Source organism: Trichophyton verrucosum (assembly GCF_000151505.1).
Source record: "Trichophyton verrucosum HKI 0517 chromosome Unknown TV-F-b-12g09.M13f1, whole genome shotgun sequence".
NCBI classification, from domain to species: Eukaryota; Fungi; Ascomycota; class Eurotiomycetes; order Onygenales; family Arthrodermataceae; genus Trichophyton; species Trichophyton verrucosum.
Genome location: NW_003315467.1, coordinates 1 through 19,238, shown reverse-complemented (window position 1 = coordinate 19,238; position 19,238 = coordinate 1). Strand labels below are relative to the sequence as shown.

At 49.8% G+C, this 19,238-nt stretch overlaps 9 protein-coding genes across 9 annotated transcripts in view; 2 read left to right on the top strand and 7 right to left on the bottom strand.

Annotated features, from left to right (window-relative positions):
- The window catches only part of TRV_03310 (uncharacterized protein), a gene marked incomplete at both ends in the record, with an annotated part of 1,839 nt that extends 1,303 nt beyond the window's left edge, over window positions 1–536 (bottom strand). The window contains 2 exons of the mRNA XM_003022525.1: window positions 14–134; window positions 235–536. Of these exons, the coding sequence (XP_003022571.1) occupies window positions 14–134; window positions 235–536 (423 nt within the window). The remainder of the gene's footprint in view (window positions 1–13; window positions 135–234) is intronic.
- Window positions 537–1,381: 845 nt separating this feature from the next.
- Window positions 1,382–2,473, bottom strand: TRV_03309 (uncharacterized protein; the record flags this gene model as incomplete). The annotated part of the gene is made up of 1 exon (XM_003022524.1): window positions 1,382–2,473. The coding sequence occupies one exon, from the start codon at window positions 2,471–2,473 to the stop codon at window positions 1,382–1,384; it is 1,092 nt and encodes a 363-aa protein (XP_003022570.1).
- Window positions 2,474–2,851: 378 nt separating this feature from the next.
- Window positions 2,852–5,996, bottom strand: TRV_03308 (uncharacterized protein; the record flags this gene model as incomplete). Its single annotated transcript, XM_003022523.1, has 2 exons — window positions 2,852–5,777; window positions 5,848–5,996. 2 exons carry the CDS (start codon window positions 5,994–5,996, stop codon window positions 2,852–2,854), a joined length of 3,075 nt encoding a protein of 1,024 aa, XP_003022569.1.
- A 608-nt stretch (window positions 5,997–6,604) lies between these two features.
- TRV_03307 (uncharacterized protein) lies at window positions 6,605–7,957 on the bottom strand (the record flags this gene model as incomplete). The annotated part of the gene is made up of 1 exon (XM_003022522.1): window positions 6,605–7,957. The coding sequence occupies one exon, from the start codon at window positions 7,955–7,957 to the stop codon at window positions 6,605–6,607; it is 1,353 nt and encodes a 450-aa protein (XP_003022568.1).
- A 661-nt stretch (window positions 7,958–8,618) lies between these two features.
- Window positions 8,619–9,264, bottom strand: TRV_03306 (uncharacterized protein; the record flags this gene model as incomplete). The annotated part of the gene is made up of 3 exons (XM_003022521.1): window positions 8,619–8,825; window positions 8,920–9,014; window positions 9,135–9,264. 3 exons carry the CDS (start codon window positions 9,262–9,264, stop codon window positions 8,619–8,621), a joined length of 432 nt encoding a protein of 143 aa, XP_003022567.1.
- Window positions 9,265–9,885: 621 nt separating this feature from the next.
- On the bottom strand, window positions 9,886–13,216 carry TRV_03305 (uncharacterized protein; the record flags this gene model as incomplete). Its single annotated transcript, XM_003022520.1, has 7 exons — window positions 9,886–10,041; window positions 10,106–12,013; window positions 12,065–12,137; window positions 12,207–12,239; window positions 12,366–12,492; window positions 12,552–13,098; window positions 13,178–13,216. 7 exons carry the CDS (start codon window positions 13,214–13,216, stop codon window positions 9,886–9,888), a joined length of 2,883 nt encoding a protein of 960 aa, XP_003022566.1.
- A 347-nt stretch (window positions 13,217–13,563) lies between these two features.
- TRV_03304 (uncharacterized protein) lies at window positions 13,564–14,819 on the top strand (the record flags this gene model as incomplete). The annotated part of the gene is made up of 2 exons (XM_003022519.1): window positions 13,564–13,650; window positions 13,704–14,819. The coding sequence occupies 2 exons, from the start codon at window positions 13,564–13,566 to the stop codon at window positions 14,817–14,819; spliced, it is 1,203 nt and encodes a 400-aa protein (XP_003022565.1).
- Window positions 14,820–14,882: 63 nt separating this feature from the next.
- TRV_03303 (peptidyl-tRNA hydrolase domain protein) lies at window positions 14,883–15,458 on the bottom strand (the record flags this gene model as incomplete). Its single annotated transcript, XM_003022518.1, has 2 exons — window positions 14,883–15,170; window positions 15,363–15,458. The coding sequence occupies 2 exons, from the start codon at window positions 15,456–15,458 to the stop codon at window positions 14,883–14,885; spliced, it is 384 nt and encodes a 127-aa protein (XP_003022564.1).
- A 632-nt stretch (window positions 15,459–16,090) lies between these two features.
- On the top strand, window positions 16,091–19,107 carry TRV_03302 (RNA-binding protein (Nab3), putative; the record flags this gene model as incomplete). The annotated part of the gene is made up of 4 exons (XM_003022517.1): window positions 16,091–17,444; window positions 17,495–17,674; window positions 17,833–18,474; window positions 18,542–19,107. 4 exons carry the CDS (start codon window positions 16,091–16,093, stop codon window positions 19,105–19,107), a joined length of 2,742 nt encoding a protein of 913 aa, XP_003022563.1.
- Window positions 19,108–19,238: the final 131 nt, after the last annotated feature.

Below are 19,238 nucleotides of genomic sequence, written 5' to 3'. Positions count from 1 at the left end.
AAATTGAACTTACCGCAGGATCTGCCTCTCCCACAATGTCAACTTTTGTTGCTTGAAGCTCATGGGATTGCTGTTTGCCTGGGGGACTTGGTTGCCATATCCCTGTAACTTCAACTGCAGCACCCTGAGTTAAGCTACGCAACGTCAATTACTCTCCGCGACCATTGATTGATTCTCCGCCCTATTAAATAAATCTAAACGGGCATATGTTGTATTCTGAGGCTCAGGACGTACTTTGTTGCTTGTTCTGGGGTCAAGACTGCTTGGATTGGCTGGAGGGACGAACCGTCCGAGATATGTGCAAATGCAAAGCGTTTTTGCTTCCTGAGAAACCTGACATGTCCCTGCACACGTAGTTCCTTGTGATCGAGGGAGCTTGGCCTTGTACCTGATTTTGACTGTTCAAATATCTGCGCGCATCGTAGAGTGATCGGGTTGGCTTGATGGTCATTGAATGGTGTTGGTGTTGTTGAGAGGCACCTTCGGTATAGAACAGTCGAATGTTTCCCAACTGAGCTCGCCCATAGGAGTCTCATCCTTCCGGAAAACGGGCCCATCGGGTCTAAGTCTCCTGTTGGTGAGCTTAAGGGCCCCAGAGCTCAACGGACGTCGAAAGATGAGAAAAGAGCTGCGATGCTTGGCAGAGATAAGTCACGTGTAAAAACTTAAAAGCAGCCGCAACTAAGGCGTGGAAGATGAGTACCGCATAATGACTACATAGGAGAGAAGGCAATGAGGGTCGTTCTTTCTACTTTACTATGGCGGAAAGTGGAAGGAGTGGAAGATATTAAAAAAATAAAAAAGACAAAAAATAATGGGCCCGAGCCGCGATTCGAACGCGGGACCTCTCGCATATAAGTACTTAGGGTTAAGGCCCTAAGCGAGAATCATAGCCAACTAGACCACCCGGGCGAGTTCGTTACAGGAAGAAGACCCGATGCTCACTACACCCTTAGACCAGTTTTGTAGCTAAATGTACTTGTCGCCGTATACGGGAAGCTCTGACCAGACATCGCCATAACGAGGTCTCGTTGTTTGATAAAAATTGTCTCAATGGTGGTCAGCATTAATATTTCATTTCTAGAAAGGAACTATAAAAGTAAAATGCGACAAGATAGCATCCCTCTCTCCCTGCACCAGAAACATCTAAGTGACAAACATAAAACAACTTATAAGAACATGATAACTAATGGATATCCAAATGGAAATAAATCAAATGTAAGAGAACTAATTCGGGGCTGCGCATGGAAATGGAGTATGGCATGGCGATGATTCTCTTGGTAGCAGAGCATGCCCATGTTATTACCATGACGCCTGCCTTCATTTCCCACAGGTTGACTGGTTCCTAGGCAACAAACTAGATCCTGTCATGGCCGCTAGGTCAAACCGCAATACTTAGGGTTATCCAGACTGGTTGAGCGATAGTTCCTCGCTGCTCAGTCCAACCGACGGCTGTAAGGCTCTGAGAGACACGACGCTTCATATTATCATCACCGCCACGACGGCCTCCGATCCAAAATTCTGAACCTTTGAGCCATGTCCCATCACCAATCTCAAGACACTCTATGACCCCACGACTTGTAGCATCGCGACCGTCCGGTGCCTTTGTCGGACACAGCTGATCTATGAGTTCTGAGATTGACATCGAAGAAGGGACACGATAGGAGCGCCATTGGAAAGTGCTACCAGGATTGTCCCAGGGGGCAGTGAATGCCTCGATAATATGTAATGTAGTATGCTTCTTCGGGAAAATATAGCCCTGCCCAGTTGGAAGGACCATAGCCCGCTCGCTATCTGGAGGGTATGCACCACTGGGCAAGCGACGGCCTTGAGCTGGAGCCGCAGAAGGTGGGCTTGCCGGAGATGGGGCCTGCGCAGCGGTCGGGTTTGGGTTGGGAGCCCTAGGTGGAGATGACGCTGGCGCCATCGGCGCTGGAGCTGGAGGTGGAACGTTGGTCGTAAAGGTTTGATGTAATATTACCTGATCTGTTAGCCCATGTTGGACAACGTAGATAGTTAATGGGAAAGTACTAACCTGTGGTGCAGGGGTAGCTGCAGGTGCCCCTGCGGCCGGAGCTGGGGCTGGGGTTGAGGCGGGCGGCGGACCTGGGGGAGGGTTCTGTATAATAGAGGGGTATGCCATGAAGTGTGGCATATGAAATGCTTGGAGAAAGGCGAAATCTTGGGGAGGCATTCCTCCAAGGGGTGGGCCATCAGGGCTGATGTATCTCATTTCTGCCATGGCACCTAAATGAGTAAATCTGTTTGTGTTTCGAGAAGCACTTGGGAACGTTTGATGGGCTGTATAGTTGAGCACTTGGACTAAATGCACCTTGGAAAAGGGGTGATTTATACAACTGGAAATCGAAGTTGGCGAAAAAAATGAGTATGTGCAAAGAAAGAACAAAAAAAAAGAGGTATTTTTGGGAGCGAGGGAGTCGATATCTGGATTTATAGCTCCCTTTCTTAACATTCTATCGACCATCGACTTCACCTATTTCTTACAAAGTGGCCATGGAGATTGCCTGTGAATAAAATCATGAGACGACAGAGCAAATCGAACATGTCACTACAAAGCTGTCCCATGGGGCGTGTGACAAACTCCACCAGACCAGGACGGGACTGCCAGAAGCAAAGGGGAATAATAGCTGGAGGGAATCTCGATTTTCATGGCAGTGAAGGCCATGTAGTTAAAGGGATGGGTATGTGTCGTAGTCACTGCGACCAGAGTAACCAGAACCCAAGGAACCAAACTTTGGAGAAACATGACTCCTGGCTTCACGGGTATAACCGGTCATTGCTATTTGACCCAAGGGTGACTCAAAGCTGTTTGGTTGTTTGGGCAGGGGGTTCAGCCACTATGTCCAGAGACAACGGCGAGGCTCTCATATATCTTCTGCTTCACAGCAAGGAAGGTTCCGGCGTTCTGTTTCAAAGTCGTCGAATAGTTCGGTGATGGCCGAGCAGCACCTTCAACTTCTATCTTGCCTGCACCAGCCTTTCTCACAGCAACAAAGCCATCGACAAGAAGTGTGCCTTCGCCTCTGAACTCCGCTGAATGGCCAGAGGACTGCATAAGCTTGCGGAGATCAGAGAGACGAAGGTCGCCAACATGCAACGGCTTTGTGACCGACCTTGTTGCGGCAACAAGGCTAGCAGGTAGGATATCAAGAACTGGTATTTTTTCGTTCTTGATAAGATACTGGTTGGCTTGACTTTCCACGGGGCCAGTCGCCTTCCACGCCTCCCCTTTACCCTTGTTCTTAGACTGCTCCAACACTTCTTCTTGTAACAATATGGCTTGCGAGGACTGTAGATTCCCCACAAGAGCCACGACGCCCAGATTGCTGACGTTCTGCCATTTCAAACGCCGCACCAACGGGCGACTTAGTCTGACCATCCAAGCGTTCGTGTCAACGCTGGCATCAACGGTGTCTCCTATCGAGGGAGTAAATACATCAACACCAAGCTTTGTCGTTGATGTGGTACCAGCTCCTCTATTCGCGGCCAACAAGTTCCTGCATTCCGCGGCAAGTGCCATAGTCTCGTCCTTTGTGCCTCCTATCAGGATCAAGTTGCGGGGCTGGATAAGTGGTATTAGCATTTCCAAGCTCCGTTTATCATGCAAACCGGCGAAATCCACAAATGCCAGTCGTGCATTTAATGAGATGGAAGAGTGTACTATGGTGGCTTTCGATGGCCCTTCAATGAGAGTCTGGCTTTCGGTATCTTCCTCTGACGCCTCGGCATTCTCAACATCGCTGCTCACCAGACCGTTAGGTGGGGATGGCCCATCGTTGGGTATGTAGACATTATCTGAAGGCTGTGATGTCTGGCGTCTTTTGTTGGGGCCATTAGTAGCACCAGCGCCAGTCTTGTCCCAGAGACGCTTCTGGCCAGGGGTTGCTGGGGCATTTCCAGACGATGGTGCGCGCTGGTCCTGCAGCTGAGCTTCCTCTCTCTCTTCCGCTCTTAGGTATTCTTCAGGTCGGATGAATTCTCCATATTGATCGCCTCTCTTCCTCGTTGCCACATAGGGAAACATCCTTTCTCGACCTTTCTTCCCACGGACATCATAGTCATGCACTCCCCTTTTACGTAAGAGAATATTCACACCCAGGTCCGCGTCACTGAGGCCCATCTTGCGTTTGTTAGAGTGAGGCAGGGAGACGGAAAAGTTGAGTACTTTCCCCTGTTGCTCAGATTCAGAATCCTCGGACTCGGAAGAGCTGGATGCGTCGTCCATGGCATCGGCTGCGTTGTTTAAGGTAGTATTACCCCTTACTTGAGCAGTGTTTTGTAGCTGATTCTGAGTTGCCAAGTATTGCTGGTAAATGAGTAGTTCGTCTGAATCTAGAGAAGTTCTCTGGACATCCGTGAGGGTAAATTCCTTTCCTCCACTGTGAACCTGTTCAAGCAATTCTCCGCTCGTGGATTTTTCGAGAGCAACCCCGTCTTTCCTTTCTTCATAAAGTTTCCAAATCTTGGAGCCCAGAATATTCTCGTATGCATTATTTGGATCTCGGTGTTCTTCAGCGAGGTAATTTAGCGGTTCGGTCATGATTATTAAATTCTCGTTTCCTTCAGCAATATGCTTGAGGACGTGTTTAGAAAGTCCCCATTCTAGCGAAGTATCTGGCGAAAGGATCACCTTTGGTCCTTTAGACTCGAGAATTCCATCCAACTTGGCCTTATGCTCCACGAGATTCAGGTGTTTGAAGGTAAATGGGCCAAGGCTTTTCTGACCGGTGGCCGATTTCTGGCTCTGCGCGCCTTTAGACGGCTGGTTGGACGCTCCGCCGGCAGCTTTGCCAGTAGTGGCTTCGACACCGTCGTTGCCTTCAAATTCACGAACAATGTTCTCATCCATCCATTCAAGCATACTTCGTGCCAGTCTCATAGTACCATGTGCCTTCTTACCAGCCAGATATAAAGGCGTGTTCTTGAGAGGGTCGTTTGAATCCTCAGAATCAGCTGCCTCTCGCCAGGCATGTTCCAGAACATATGCAATCTCCAGAACTCTCGCGCTGCTATCAGTGGGCAAAAGCACAGTACCTCCCTTGGCAGCACAGCTCCGAATCATGTCTAGAAGCAGCCCGTCTCGCTTCTTCCTTCCGCCGGGGAGGGCAAACTTATCTCCTCCGCTCGCGCTACAGATGAGCGCAGTAGGTTTTCGTAGCTGTTCAATGACCTCCGTCCCGCTTCCGATAGAGCTCCCAAACCATGCTGCTCCGGCAATGACATTTTCTCTTGCTTGACTCCAGTCGACAGCGTAAACGATCGATTCCATGCCATGCTGGATGTGCCATATTGTCCCACCAACAGTGTGACCAGCATTGTAAGCAGTAATCGTAAGGCCATTTAAAGGTGGAGAAAATGGTGATGGTAACGGTTGAAGAGGTTGTGAGTATTTTAGCGGGTGTATGAGAGAGAAGTAACGGGCGATATCTTCGTTAGTCGGAGGTGGTAGAAGTATGCGCCCTGACCCGGTATTCTCATATCCTGATGGTCCCTGAGCAGAAGAAGTGGCTGATTGTATCGTTAGGCCAGAACTTGGGTCAGATGCCGTGACGGATGTGCTGGGTAAGAAAGTCGCAGCTAACGGGGCCGAGGCGTAGAGGTTCTGAAGGTAGGTCCTGCCAAATGCTATAACCGGTATTGTAGCGTAAATAGGTATCTGCGTGAAGAGAGGGTATGCCCGGCAACAGTGCACAAAAGCCCCGAGGTGAGATGGAGTCGCATGGGTTAGGAGAATAAGGGAGAGTGTAGGAATATGCCTAGGAAATAGCCATGTCAGCTTTTCAACGAACACTACATCCAAGGGCAGCGGTATAAGGACAAACAAACCTCTCCAACTCTTTAAGCACAGATGTATCAAATGACTCATCCCATCCGACATCAACTAGTATCTTAACACCGCCGTCGAGTTCGAGAATGGACTGTGAAGCCTTGGAGCCCGTGGATTGCGCCCCAAGCAAGGGGGTAAAGGTGAACATTTCGAGGCGCCGGATGTTATAAGGAGGGTAAGGAACTGTCTAACTTATACAACCAAGATACAAATAAGCTGCGAGAACTTGATGGAAGCTGGGCTCGCGTCCGTCAGGAGCTCCGAACTGGCGTCGCGTGGTTGTGATGCTTAGAGCAAGGCGACGGTTAAGGCAACGAGTAGAGAAGAATTTTCCTCAGCATGCTGAAGGGTGAGCGTAGAGCTCTAGCTTTGATCGTATAGCCCGTAAATCGGATCAATGCCCTCTGACTTGTCTGATACAGAGGTTTATGGTCTCTTGATTGATCGACTGAAGTAGTCTTGCTGTGGTTCAGTTTTTGGTTTTGATAATACAAAAAATAGCTTTGAAAGTCTAGTTAACTTGCCTTGTTTGCCTTGTTTGCACCCACCTTCATTGTTCACCTTTTATCTTCTTAACCACCACCATTCACTACAAGTGATATTCAATACTTGGAACTCTTAAGCAGGTGTATTCTTTCATGATAGTATGATATATGCTAGGTAATTCTACAGGGTATCCAGTGCTCAATATTCATATCCAAAAAGAACAGGCTAAACGCTGATGCTATGCAAACGCCTGCAATGGGAGAAAAGAAACTAAAACTTCAGACTCATAGACTCGTTCGTTATTTCGGCTGGTGAAGGTCGTCGATCCGATCTCAGAACGACCGACTTCATCTGGCTCGTCTTTACTATCGTGACCCAGTCCTTTGCCACCTTGGACTGGCTGAGAATTTCAATGCACGTCTCGATCTCCTCCCTTGATGCCGGCGTTCGCATCGAGTCTTCAATCCTCTGGATGATCTGATCCATTGTGTATGACTTTCGAAGTGCCGTAGAGTTATGCATTGCATCATCAATCTTGCAACTCAACGGTGACAGCAAGAGAAGGACATTGATGACTTCTGAGATACGGCCAAGGGCAGTCTGCTTCAGTACGACATCCTTTGAAGGCGGAGGAGGGAGCTTCGACTGGCGCAGTGCTTTCATTTTCATACGCTCCAGAAGTCCATTTCGCCGGCTGTTGGTTGAAGTCGACTCTTTCAGTGGTGTTGGCTGTTTCGTATACGGTTCACGGGTCAGCATCGGCTTAGATTTGAGGGAGCCAAACAATTCTTCAATAGTTTTTTGGCCTCTAACAGCCTTAACAGATCCTTTAGATGCGTGGATTGGTGCCAGTGGAATGGTCCGGAAGATATCTTGACTCGGCTTCTTATCATTATCTCCCTTGTCATCGCAATAACTTTCCAGGTTTGCCAAAAATTCCGCTTTAAGTGCTTTGTCATTCAACATTGAAGTACTCTTTGATTTGCTCGAAAGTGCACCACCTTTTCTCTCCACAAATGTGTTTGGCCCATAACTGGTGAGTATGAACCCACTCTGAGGCTGTGAGGATGACCGACAAAGCCCCTGAATATGAAGCACCCGCTGAATGTCCTGCAGCGCCACCTTTCTTTTATTCCAGATCTTTTCCGTGCTGCTAAGTAGATCACGAATATTTGCAGGTGCCATGGCTCCATTGTGGGCGAAATGAAGGGATAACGCGCTTAGAAAAGCTGAATTGAGGTCAACGAGGTCAAGGAACTCGGAAGGCCGTTCGGAGTGGGAGGAGTCTGTGGGACTTGATGGTACGGAAGCCCGCTCAGTAGAAGCATCAGGGGAATATTCGACATGGGGCTGAGCAGAGGGTTCATCCTTCTCCGTTGTTGACTCGACCTTGCTTCGCTTTGCGGGTTTCTTTTCGTCGGAAGGGCTGATCTGCTGCACCAACTCGCTGTCTCCCAGAGCTGGTTCTTCGATTTTTCGCTTCAGAGAAAGGGTCTCCTTCGAGGAAGCCGTTCGTGTCCCGGCCTTGCCTACTCGCGAGAAGGCTGTGATCCCAGGCTGTTTTGCAGGCAGGCGGGCTGTGGAAGCGCGAGTCGTCGTCGCCCTGCGAGTCTTCACGGCCATCTTGCTCTGTCGACCTCGATTTCCTCGTTCGTAGTAACTTATGTAAAGTGTATTAGTATAGTTATGGATGTCTGGTGATATGTAGTCCTATCCATAAAGCTGATAAATGTGCAGCGAAGAGCTGAGGAAGACGAATAAAAAAAAAGAACCGCCAGCGTCTCCTTGTTTCTTCTTTTTTCCTCGTCGCGAAATCAATTACAGAAACGCGTCAAAAGCGCGTCTGTGTTTGGATTACATAATACTGCATTTAACGCGGCCGACCTCCGGGTGAACACGGATGAGCACGGAAGAACACGGAAGAACAGCCGCGCCAGTTTTCAATCTATCTATCGACGATACTCCGTAACGCAAGACTTGACAACAATAATAATATAATAATGAAGAACGGTGCGAGAGGTTTGTACGAGCCTGGCCTACAATTATCATACCTTCTTCTAAGCTACTGGGGAAAGAGTACATAAAGAAAATCAAGCAAGACTTTGCATGGGGATATTTAAGCTAGTGATCAATTATCATCAGGTACAGTGCACAGCAATTGGACATAAAAGGGTCAGGATATCATGACAATAAAGGCCAGGACAGCCCCAATGGTATATCAAACAGCCCATTTTAAGGCATGCCATGGTTTTTCGCTCCGCTATTTTGAGATAGGTGACTTTGGCTACTTCTTACTACCACCCAGCCACGATGAGAGGCCGCTCTTAGCCTCAGCAGCCTTCTCCTCAACGGACTTGTCGAACTCCTCTAGTTTGCTAGTGATGCCCTTTGCGGTCTCATGTGAGGCCTTATCAATCTTGTCCATTCCCTGTTTCGCCCGTTCGACGGCTCCTTCGTCAATCTTCCTTGCCGTGCCTCGTACGCTGTCGTACTAATACCCATGTCAATATCAACTAGTCATAGGGCGGACATCCACGCACAATGCTGAGAACGCCACCAGTAATGAAGGCGATTTATATACTTACGGCGTCATCTAGCTTGGCACCAGCCTGTGCAGCAGTCCTCTCGGCGCCTGTACTGGGCGTTGGCCTGTTGCCGTGGAGCGCTCTGGAAGCATCATCTATTTAGTTGCAAATCATTAGTTAGCCTTGATGCTCACAGAGATACGCAAGGTCAAGATAATGTCTTGAGAGCAGAGAAACACTATAAGTGGTGATTCATGAAGGGGCAACCGTCTTACCCTCGAACTTCCGGGTAGCTCTCTTAGGGTCGCCTCCAGCAGAGTATAGATAGTAACCACCAGCACCTAGGGCAGCCAAACCGAGCCATAGCGGCATACGGGACTTGGGAACATTTGGCGGTCGGTCCATGGCTGTTCACTATCTGATGTAAAAGGGATTGGTTTTGATATTCAATAGAGGCTTGTATTAGATTCGTTTTCGAGATTCTACCGCCCGACACAGGCTTCTTCCCGTACCCTTTATATACTTCCCCTGGCAAAAGAGGGGTCCAAATGGCCCGGGATCTGGCTGTCTCTTCTGCCTACCTAGCTGGCACTTCCAAGTTCACCTTCGAGCTTTCCGCCAGCAAAGAAGCTGCTATGACGTAGCACTTTTCGCCTGAAGTCTGATTCACGTGACTGGATTTCTTGCATGGGATGTAGCCACAAGAACCAGGTTTATCACAAAGCTACGGAAGATATTATCTAGACGGGATGTCATTGACCTCGCTGGATGCTATGCTCCATTCAAGGGGTTGGTAGGGAGGTGTACCGAGTACATTCATTCAGCTAGCAGATTCAATTGAAAGGGGAACGGCTCCGTCCCTGACGCTGACAGAATGAAGAGAAGGAGTAAAAAGGGGCCGCATTAGCATATTACGTATCTGCATGCTGTAGCAGCAAGGATCAAGCCTTATTGTAGCTGATAGGCAAGGTTTAATATTATAACAATTGTACATACAAATGGAGAATGAGACGGCACAGGAGCATCCTAGTTGTAATATCGTGGTTCGTCGAACACATGATATCTGTGGCCGCGAACTCCCTCTCCTCGGAACATAGCAGGGAACCTCATGCCGACTGGCACTTGGTCTTCCGAGATGCGTTCTCCCTTACCTTCTGGTTGGCCAACGGCAAATTTACCAACCTGTGACATCATTAGTTAGCTTGAGCTATGTAATTAAGTTCAGGAATTGTTGATCATTTCTTACCTGTAGCTCGGTGTCGGTGATGGTCCCTCTGCTGACACGAGCATATCCGATCTTGCGGATGTTCTTGTACAGGATATATTCACACCAACGGTCCCAGTCGGTCGGGTCAATATCCTTCATTCCGCTTTGTTCGCTTACATACGTGTTGTAGTTACCTTCGAGAGGCTTGGTGACTAAATAACTGAGCAGTATCATGGGGCGGTTCGAGGAGCCCATGAGCTTCGACAGGTATTCCGATTGCAACCTCCGGTCCTCAGGGTCTTCCTCCTGTCCGGAATGGAAGACGACAACGTCGACCTGTTCGCCGTACATATCGAGGGTAGCGTGGATAGCAGGTGCGAGTTCACCGACGGGCGACGGAAGGAGATGATGAGTGGAGTTGAGGATAGGGAACTTCGAGAGTAGAGCACATCCCCAGGTATGCTTGTTGGGGCCGGGGCCGTAATCGACGTACATACCGAGATCTTCGGCGAGGAATTGAGTGGTATCTCGGTTACCCATGATAATTCTTTGGAGGTCGGACTCAAGCAGCCCCACGACGTCGAGCTCCAGCTCCTTAATTGCATCGCGCATACGTCTCTCAGACGACCACATGTCGTTGTCCAGAGAGAAGTGTACCGTCCAAATACCAGCAGTCATAACCTTCTCGTCCTTGTGGTAGGGGGTATAGTCGTTGGTGGGGAATCGCATGAATCCAACAGCGAATGAGAAGATCTGAAGAGCACCGAGGACATAGAAATAGTAGGTGCGTTGCTTGCGAGCGTTTACAACTGGCTTTCTATATTTGGCTGAAGAGGTGGTCTGGGAGACAGAAGACGAAAACACGCCGGCTCCTATCAGGAGCATCATCGATGTCATGACCCAGTCGGTACGTTCACGTACGAGAGGTCCACCAGGAACGAAGGCGTAGGCAACAATCCAGACATGGAAGAGGACCATGAAGTTGTAGACAAAGAAACCAAGTCCAAAGACGGTCGCAGGTGAATGTTTTACACCAGAGCTGATGAGGACGGGAGCAACAGCCATGACATAGACTGCAAGTATGAGACCGCCGTAGAATCCCAGCCAGTGGCTGTTGCCGGTCAAGAGGGCGGCACCAACGGATCCAAGACCAAATGCAGTCCAGCTTCCAGCCAGACGGGGGTATGTCACTCCTAGGTAAACACCGGCAGCCATGGCAAGCAGGGTAAGTGATCCATGCGGTACAGCAATCGGACCGCGGACGGGGAACCCTTCCCATACCCAAAGGATCATGGTGCTGGAGTCGGAAAGAAGGGAGTGCATAGCGAAGGTGAGTCCACCAAAGCCGAGAGCAGAAAGAAAGGAAGAGCCCTTGCGACCGTTAGACGAGGTCATGTAGTCTCCTGACACATAGTTTCTGCGAGATGGTCGAAGCATGGCGATTAAAGCTAGAACGAGGACAGTCTTGTTCCATCCACCGTTCTTTTCGTTAACAATGGGCCAAGCCGGGTTGTTGGTATGGCAAGCGTATTTCATCAAGCTCGAAGCAAGCAGGCCAACGGTCCATGCAGTCACTCTGGTTTCAAGACGACCAGGCTGGCTTCGTTCTCCGTAGAAGATGGCAGCCCAAGTCAAGCATCCCATTGCAACGGAGAAACCGACTAAGAAGAGTCGGTATGACGGGTATTGAACCTGGTAGGCAAGCAGACCAGAAAGAGACAACAGATGAAGAAGCTTGACGTTGCGCACGGCAAAGGAGCGGAACGCTGGCATGGCTAGGAGGAGAGGCGAGATGCTAACCATGACAAAGGCTTCGTAGCCAGATATACCCATGTTCCATAAGGGGAAGTCTAGATAGGGCGTCAGTTCAAATCCACGAGTGATAGTGATTATCAACTTACACCAGACGACAACTCCAAGAGAGGTCAAGGTAGACCAGAAGACGAACTATATAGACGTCAGATATGGTGTGGAAGATGAATTGACAGAGCTGCTTACTCCATTGTAGATATCGGCAGCAGCATCAAAGATCTCAATAAGGAAGAAGCGCTCGCCCAGAGGAACACCATGTCTAATAAGATATTAGCATCTTGACTAGAGGATAGAGAAGGGACAAAAAGGTAAAAAGGACGGATCATACTCTTTTTCGATAGCAGCGTCGGATTTACTCGTTCTGCAGTAAATAGTTCATGACCTTAGAAAAAACAAGAACACACATATCCAAATAGCCGTAAACATGGGCGTGGGACATAACATATAGTACAACTAAAAAGTCTACTTTGGAAGCCGCCTGACGTACCCTCTGCTAATCCCTTTAATGTCTTTCACTGTAATCTCGAAACCTTCAAAATCAAGAGCAGTAACAGCATCAAAAGCAACGTCGAATAGAATCAGGGCCCATTCGAAAAAGGCATAAGTTGTGTACGCTAGAAGTAGTTAGCAATGTGTCATGAAACAATCTCATTAGTATGATTGTAGAACTCACCTCCGGGAATTTTGTGCACCTTGTGCTGGATAAAGAAGTAGACCAGAGGTACAAGAGTTGCAAAGAACAGCCCAGCAAACATCCTTCGGTACTTAAGAGCTCGAGGATTTGGAGGGCTTAGGGCAAGACAGCCGAGCGTCCACGGCAGTGTAGCCACTAAGTACGCAATCATGAAGATATCATGCCATCCATGGTCATCCGTCGACGTCACATACGTCCATCCTCCGCAGGTTAATGTCCTGAAGATGCCTACGCCCAGCACAGCCTTGGGCAGTACCGAGTTCGGCCTCGCGGTGAGTATGTACCAGAGGAATACGAGCGCGAATCGAGGGCCGGAGGTAATAGCAATGAAGATCTGGAAGACTGAACGTTCCGGGTACCGGTCGCCTATGGTAGCTGAGACGGATGGGAACCATTCATCGGGGTATCCATAGTGTTCGTTCTGGACTATTTTGTGGTAGTGAAGCCAGAGGCCGACGACAAGAGCGCCTAGGAACGCAGCGTATCCGACAACAGTGTGTGACCATGATATCCATTTCCCGTTAAACTATAGCAGCCGTTTAGTTAGGACCTGATACTGAGGCAATGAAGATCTGCCGAGGGTACAGCTGGGGGGTGAAACGAACAGAAAAGACCGTGTCCCCGTCCTTGAACTTGGGGGCCATGGTCAAGGTGGTTTAGAGAGCTATAAGCGAGCGACGCGCAGGGAAGAAAGACATCAACACGTATTAATTAAAAGGAGGTCAATAAGAAGAGAATGCATCAAAACGAAGGAAAGAAGCGAAAGAGTCTGCTCCGGCTGGCGTCTCGTGAAGTTGCCGCGGCCCCTGAGGAGGATTTTGACGCGGAAGCGAGGGTCGGCGCTTATTAACTTTGATCCGCTAAAAAAAAGATAAACGGATGGAAAGATAAAAAGAAGATTGATATCAAAAAGAAAATAACCCCGGTAGAAGGAAAAAAGAGACTTCGACGAGGTTGAGGCTACCAAGGGAGAGCTGAGTCCGTGGTCGAGATGTCTGCGAGCGACAAAGCTCGCTATTACCTGGAGCAGCTTGTCCCTGAGCTCCGTGAATTCAAGAAGAAGAAGATCTTTACTGAGGTAGGTACACTACGGGCGGAACATTGGATGAAGGGCTACTAATAGAGATGTAGGAAGAAATAAGTTCTATAACGAAGAAGAGATCCGACTTTGAACACAGGATAAATGCCCGCGGCCCCTCGCCGGCAGACTACGCCCGGTATGCGGAGTACGAGATGAACCTGGATGCCCTGCGCAAGAAGAGGATCAAGCGACTAGGTGTCAAGGCGCCGATGCACACGGGACAGCGGCGAGTCTTCTTCATCCTCGATCGGGCGACAAGGAAGTTCCATGGTGACGTGAGCTTGTGGCAGCAGTATATCGACTATGCTCGCAAGCAAAAGGCGTATAAGAAGTTGGCCCAAATATTCACAAATGCACTACGGCTGCACCCGCGAGAGGTGGATTTATGGATCTATGCTGCCCAGCACTCGCTGCAAGATCATGGGGATATGATGCAAGCGAGGGGGTATATGCAGAGAGGATTACGGTTCTGTCAGTCTTCTCGACAGTTATGGCTTCAGTATGCGAAGCTGGAGATGATCTATATAGCAAAGATAGGTGCACGGCAGCGGATACTGGGACTGGATAAGGTAGAGGAGAGAGATGGTATTGATGAACAAAATGATGATGAAGGTGCAGATATGATGATGCTACCTCGCTTGACGGGGGAGGATATCAACTCTACACTTGAAGGAGACGAGCCAGACCAGAAGTCACTAGAGACACTCAATGCTACTCCAGCGCTGTCAGGAGCCATCCCTATTGCCGTGTTTAACGCGGCCATGAATCAGTTTGACAACGATGCCGGGTTTGCATACGACTTTTACCACATGCTGCTTGAGTTCGAAGAATGTGCCTGCCTGAGACGAGTGCTGGGCCACGTCGTTGACTCGCTCATAACAGCCCATCCGGCCAACGCCAAAGCCCAGGAGTGCCATATCAGGTACCCGGTAGCAGGCATAAATCCCTGTTCTCCCGAATTTCCACGAGCATTCTCACTCTCTCTCGGACGGTTGAAGAAACACATGAAAGATGACAATCCCGTCCTCGCCCAGCTTGCGCCGCCCGTTACCTCCTGGCTTCAGCGTCTGCTCGAAACCGAGAGCCTCGACCCAGCGCTGCAGAAGGTGATACAGGTGACGTTGAAGAGTGTAGGTCGGCAGATGGAGAGTTGCAGGATATCATAGACACAGCAGAGCCACCACCAGTATCAGTTTAAAAAAATGAGATACCACTTTTGTAATGTCAATTCACTCGTCTGATCTGCCTTTTCTGCTGCTCTTCTTGTTGCTGTGTTCCTTTTTCATCCGTATCCTCGCCTCATTTGCGGCTCTCTGTCTGTAATATCCGTTAGCCGTAGTCTTTTTGATAACCTTCGTAGTCTTCTCAGTATCAATAACGTACAACTTCTGGACCTTCTTTTTCTGCTCAGGCGAGGTTTCCCCGGGCACAGCAACCCTTCCGGCCTCTGCTATCATACTAGTCAGCTTGTCGAAGCAGGCATTGAGGTTCTGCGACTGCTTGCGGCTCTCGTCCGCCTGTATGACCAGTGCCTGCGAGTTCTCTGCGTAGTATCGAGACGACCGGATAGAGGGATGTAGTATCTTCGGCACCAGGGGCAGCAAGGCACTCATCGGCACTTTAATCGTCGCTTTCGAGTTGACTCTATGCCGTGTTGGTCAGCATCTCAGTGCGAGTCCATATCTGCTACCTGCGGGCGGGAGCCTTACTTGTTCACATTCTGGCCTCCAGGCCCGCTGGACCGGCTGAATGAAACCGCGCAGATGCTCCTGGGAATCGTCTCGGCCGTCAACTGCGCCAGCCATGTCCTCGCGGCCCTGAGCTCGTCGTCGCTGGCCGTGTGAGCCCTGCGCAGGCTCGCTGCAGCCGCCCACCGACCTCTCCAGGCCGTCTTCCACAGCTTCGCCAGCATCGTAGCCTCAAATCGACTCTGGCCAACCGTCGTCGCCAACGCCTTTCCTCCAAACCGCTGCCTCGACCTCTCTCATGGGCACTCTGGCGTCGCCCTGCCCACCGTCTAGACCGTGCTTAGTAACTAGCTAGTGAGCTCTCAAGCTCCCGCCCGTTCTCGAAGGATCTTCATTGGTCGCCGGCAAGGTCGAAGCTCCAAGGAAGCGCGCAGGGAAGAAACATCGGCTTTTCTCTCCTGCTGGCCCGGTGACGCTCTTCCGCACACACGAACGCAACTTGCATCTCAGCCATGCCTGCCAGAGGCTTCGTGCTCGAGGCGCTATCGGATCCTCTCGTCCAGACGTGCGTCCTCGATGGTTTATAGGTGGCGTTCGAGCCGCCTTCCTCGCTCTTAACGGTGGTCACAACACCCACGCACACACAAAACACACTCGAAGCGGGCGACGCAGAGACAGGAGCTGGGACAGGGACGAAGACAAAGAACAAGAACAAGATTGATAGATGAAAGGAGAGCCTGCTGTTTCAGATGGCCTCAGATCCGCCCGAAGAGGCGCTGCACTTCCGGGGCAAGACGCTGACGCCCGAGAGCCCGCGGCCGCTGCATATCGCGGAACCGTCGAATATACCCCTCCTGCAGAACCAGATGGACGCCTCCTACCATGATACCTCCGCCCTCGAGACCGTCCCGGAGGTCAAGGAACACACTTTAAATCCAGTGCTTGTTGAGCAGGGCCTCCAGCGGCCGGCGGTGGGCGACCAGATGCAGATGGTGGACCAGACATACGCGATGCTGCAGAGCGGGCTGGAGCAGATGAACGCGAGTGCTGCTGGCAGTGTTTCTGGAATAACAGGTAGTCTCCCTGGATCTAATGCAAAGACGGAGAGCATGCTATCAGAGAATGAATCGATACTCGCTTCTACTACTCGAGACGAGGTTTTGACGAATTCACTTTCATCTTCAGTGCCTCATCCAAATCCTACCGCTGAACCAGACCTGCAGCACCATCAAACCAACCCTGATACCGCTGCCCATACCCATATGGTGGGAACGGTAGAGAATAATAGCATTACAGCCGCCCATCTAGCTCCTACATACCCAGCTACTCAGGGCGTTGCTCCTCTATATGGCGCTTACCAGCACCAGCAGCAACCTCCGCCAGTACGGTCTACTCCTGCTACTGGTTACCCCTTAGCTTCGGCTCAGAACCCAGGTGATGTGAACTCTGATATCTCTCAGTCTTCTCTTCTCGATACGGCTGCTGCCTATCAGAGCATGCTTGGTAGCAACGTACCCTCGTCTGCATCATATATAACTACTGCTGTCACTACCGCTGCTGCTGCTGCTGCTGCTACCACTACTACTATGCCCACATCTGCAGCCCATGCTACAGAGCCCATCAGCCAGCCAGATCATACCCTCAGTGATATTGCCGTTTCCAACATGCCCATATCTTATGCATCCACTTATCCTTCTCGCCCACTTGCTACTAGTCATGAAAATGAGCCCATGCAAACAAGTCATCTTGACACAAGCCCTGACACCTCCCCATCTAAAGAAACCCTTCAAAGTGATAAACGTAATAATCTGCCCCAACGTTCAGCTGCCATGGATGCATCTGCAAGCCTATCTTCATCCCTTTCTAGCCCTGAGGTACTCCAGCAAGTACCACCGAAGTCTCATACAAGGAAAGTATCCAATACTTCACGGAAACGTGACAGTTATGATGAGAATATAGAGTCTACGAAGGGTGACCCACAAGAAGATACCCCCTGGGGACCTGATATCCAGAAAAAGTATGATGACTTCCTCCGTGATGAACGTATATATGTTACCGAGGCGCATTGGGATAGGTTTCCTGCTGGCTCCCGTCTGTTTATTGGTACGTTATCAGAACGCTCTTTTCTGAAACGTAAACACTAACGAGTGTAGGCAACCTACCAACTGAACGAGTAACTAAGCGTGATCTTTTTCATATATTCCATATGCATGGAAAGCTGGCTCAGATATCAATCAAACAAGCCTATGGCTTCATTCAGTTCCTCGAACCTGACTCGTGTCGCAAAGCACTACAGGCTCAGCAAGGTTCTACAATCAGAGGCCGAAAGATCCGTAAGTTCACTTCACATTCATTGCCTTTGTTCCTATTCTAACATTCAGTCAGACCTAGAAATATCCAAGCCTCAACGTGGTGCTCGCAACTCTGGTCCAACGGAGAACAGCGGACGTAAGCAGAGAAGGTCAAGGTCGCCAGAGTACGAAAGGAACAGAGAACCGCCACCTCGAGGTGGCCGTTCAGCTACGGACCGATATGATAGGGGTCCCGGAAGACTGGCAATCAGCGATTTCAGAGAAAAGGACCCACACCGGTACCGTGATAGAAGTTCACGATCTCCTTCACCCAGAGGCCCACGCCGAGACTCGTATCACTCCCGAGAACGCAGTTTTGATAGATATGATCCTCGAGAGAGGCGGCGGTCAAGGTCCCGATCACCTCGGCCTCGAAATGCACGCTATCGTAGCCCTAGTCCAAGGGACAAAGGGTATGACAGCGAATCTGACCTGCCAATTCCAAGGAGAGATCCGCGTAACGTCCCGGAGGTCCAGGTTATTGTTCTGGAAAATGCAGACAAGTTGGTCTACCCCCTTTACTCAGGTCTTTAGATGCCAACGCGCTAACCGGTTTACCAGTGAGTTTGTGTATCGAGTTGAGAACGCTTTCAGGGATCGTGGCCTTAGATGTGACGTTTTAATTCTAAGTCCTCGAATTCGATTGTCTGCTGTTGTTCGACGACAAGTAATGGAGGGTGTTCTTGCCATCGTTCGCATCTCTCGAGCGAATCAGTACTCGGGAAAGATACCGTTGCAGATATTTGACCGATCTGGTGGGATGGACAACGTACGGTTTAATGGTGAGTTACACATACTTTGTGCCCCCTTGTTCACTGTTACCCATAGATACTGATCACAATCATATAGAATACTCTGAACTTGATCTCAGCCTCGCTGCTGAAGTCGTTGTTCATGCACGTAATTCCCAGAAACCAAATCCGATACAGCTGCAGCCGCCACTTCTACCTGCCGTATTGCCTCCTCAACCCATACCACAACCAGTACCAGCACAGTCGGATCAAGCTGCAATTGCCAACCTCCTGTCAAACCTCGACAGTTCCACCCTTCATACACTACTTAGTTCCCTGAACCAGCAGCAACAGTTGCAAGCACAGCAAGCACAACAGCAAAACCGCCAGTTCCACTCTCTACCAGTACCTGTCACCGCGCCACCGCTAAATTCGACCAATCTCGCGGCACTCTTGGGTAACTTGACACGTCCGGGCAATGCCAACCCACCGTCTGTTCCAACCACAACTGCTCCAGGCACACATTTTGTGCCTCCTCCTAATCCAATCCCACATCCCAACACAAACTTAGCTTCACTTCTGCCAAAGGGCCCTAATCCAGGACAGAACGGCCCACTCCCCCAACCACAAGCCAATATGCAAGTACAGCAGATCATGGAGCAGCTAATGAAATGGAAACAATAACGAACATTGATCCCATTCTCCGCCCAAATTTTACTTTCTCTTCCTTCATCAGGGCATATACTTTTATGACACATGAGCGACATCTGATTTTGATTTCACTTTAACGAGTTCAGACTCTTCCTTCTTCTCTT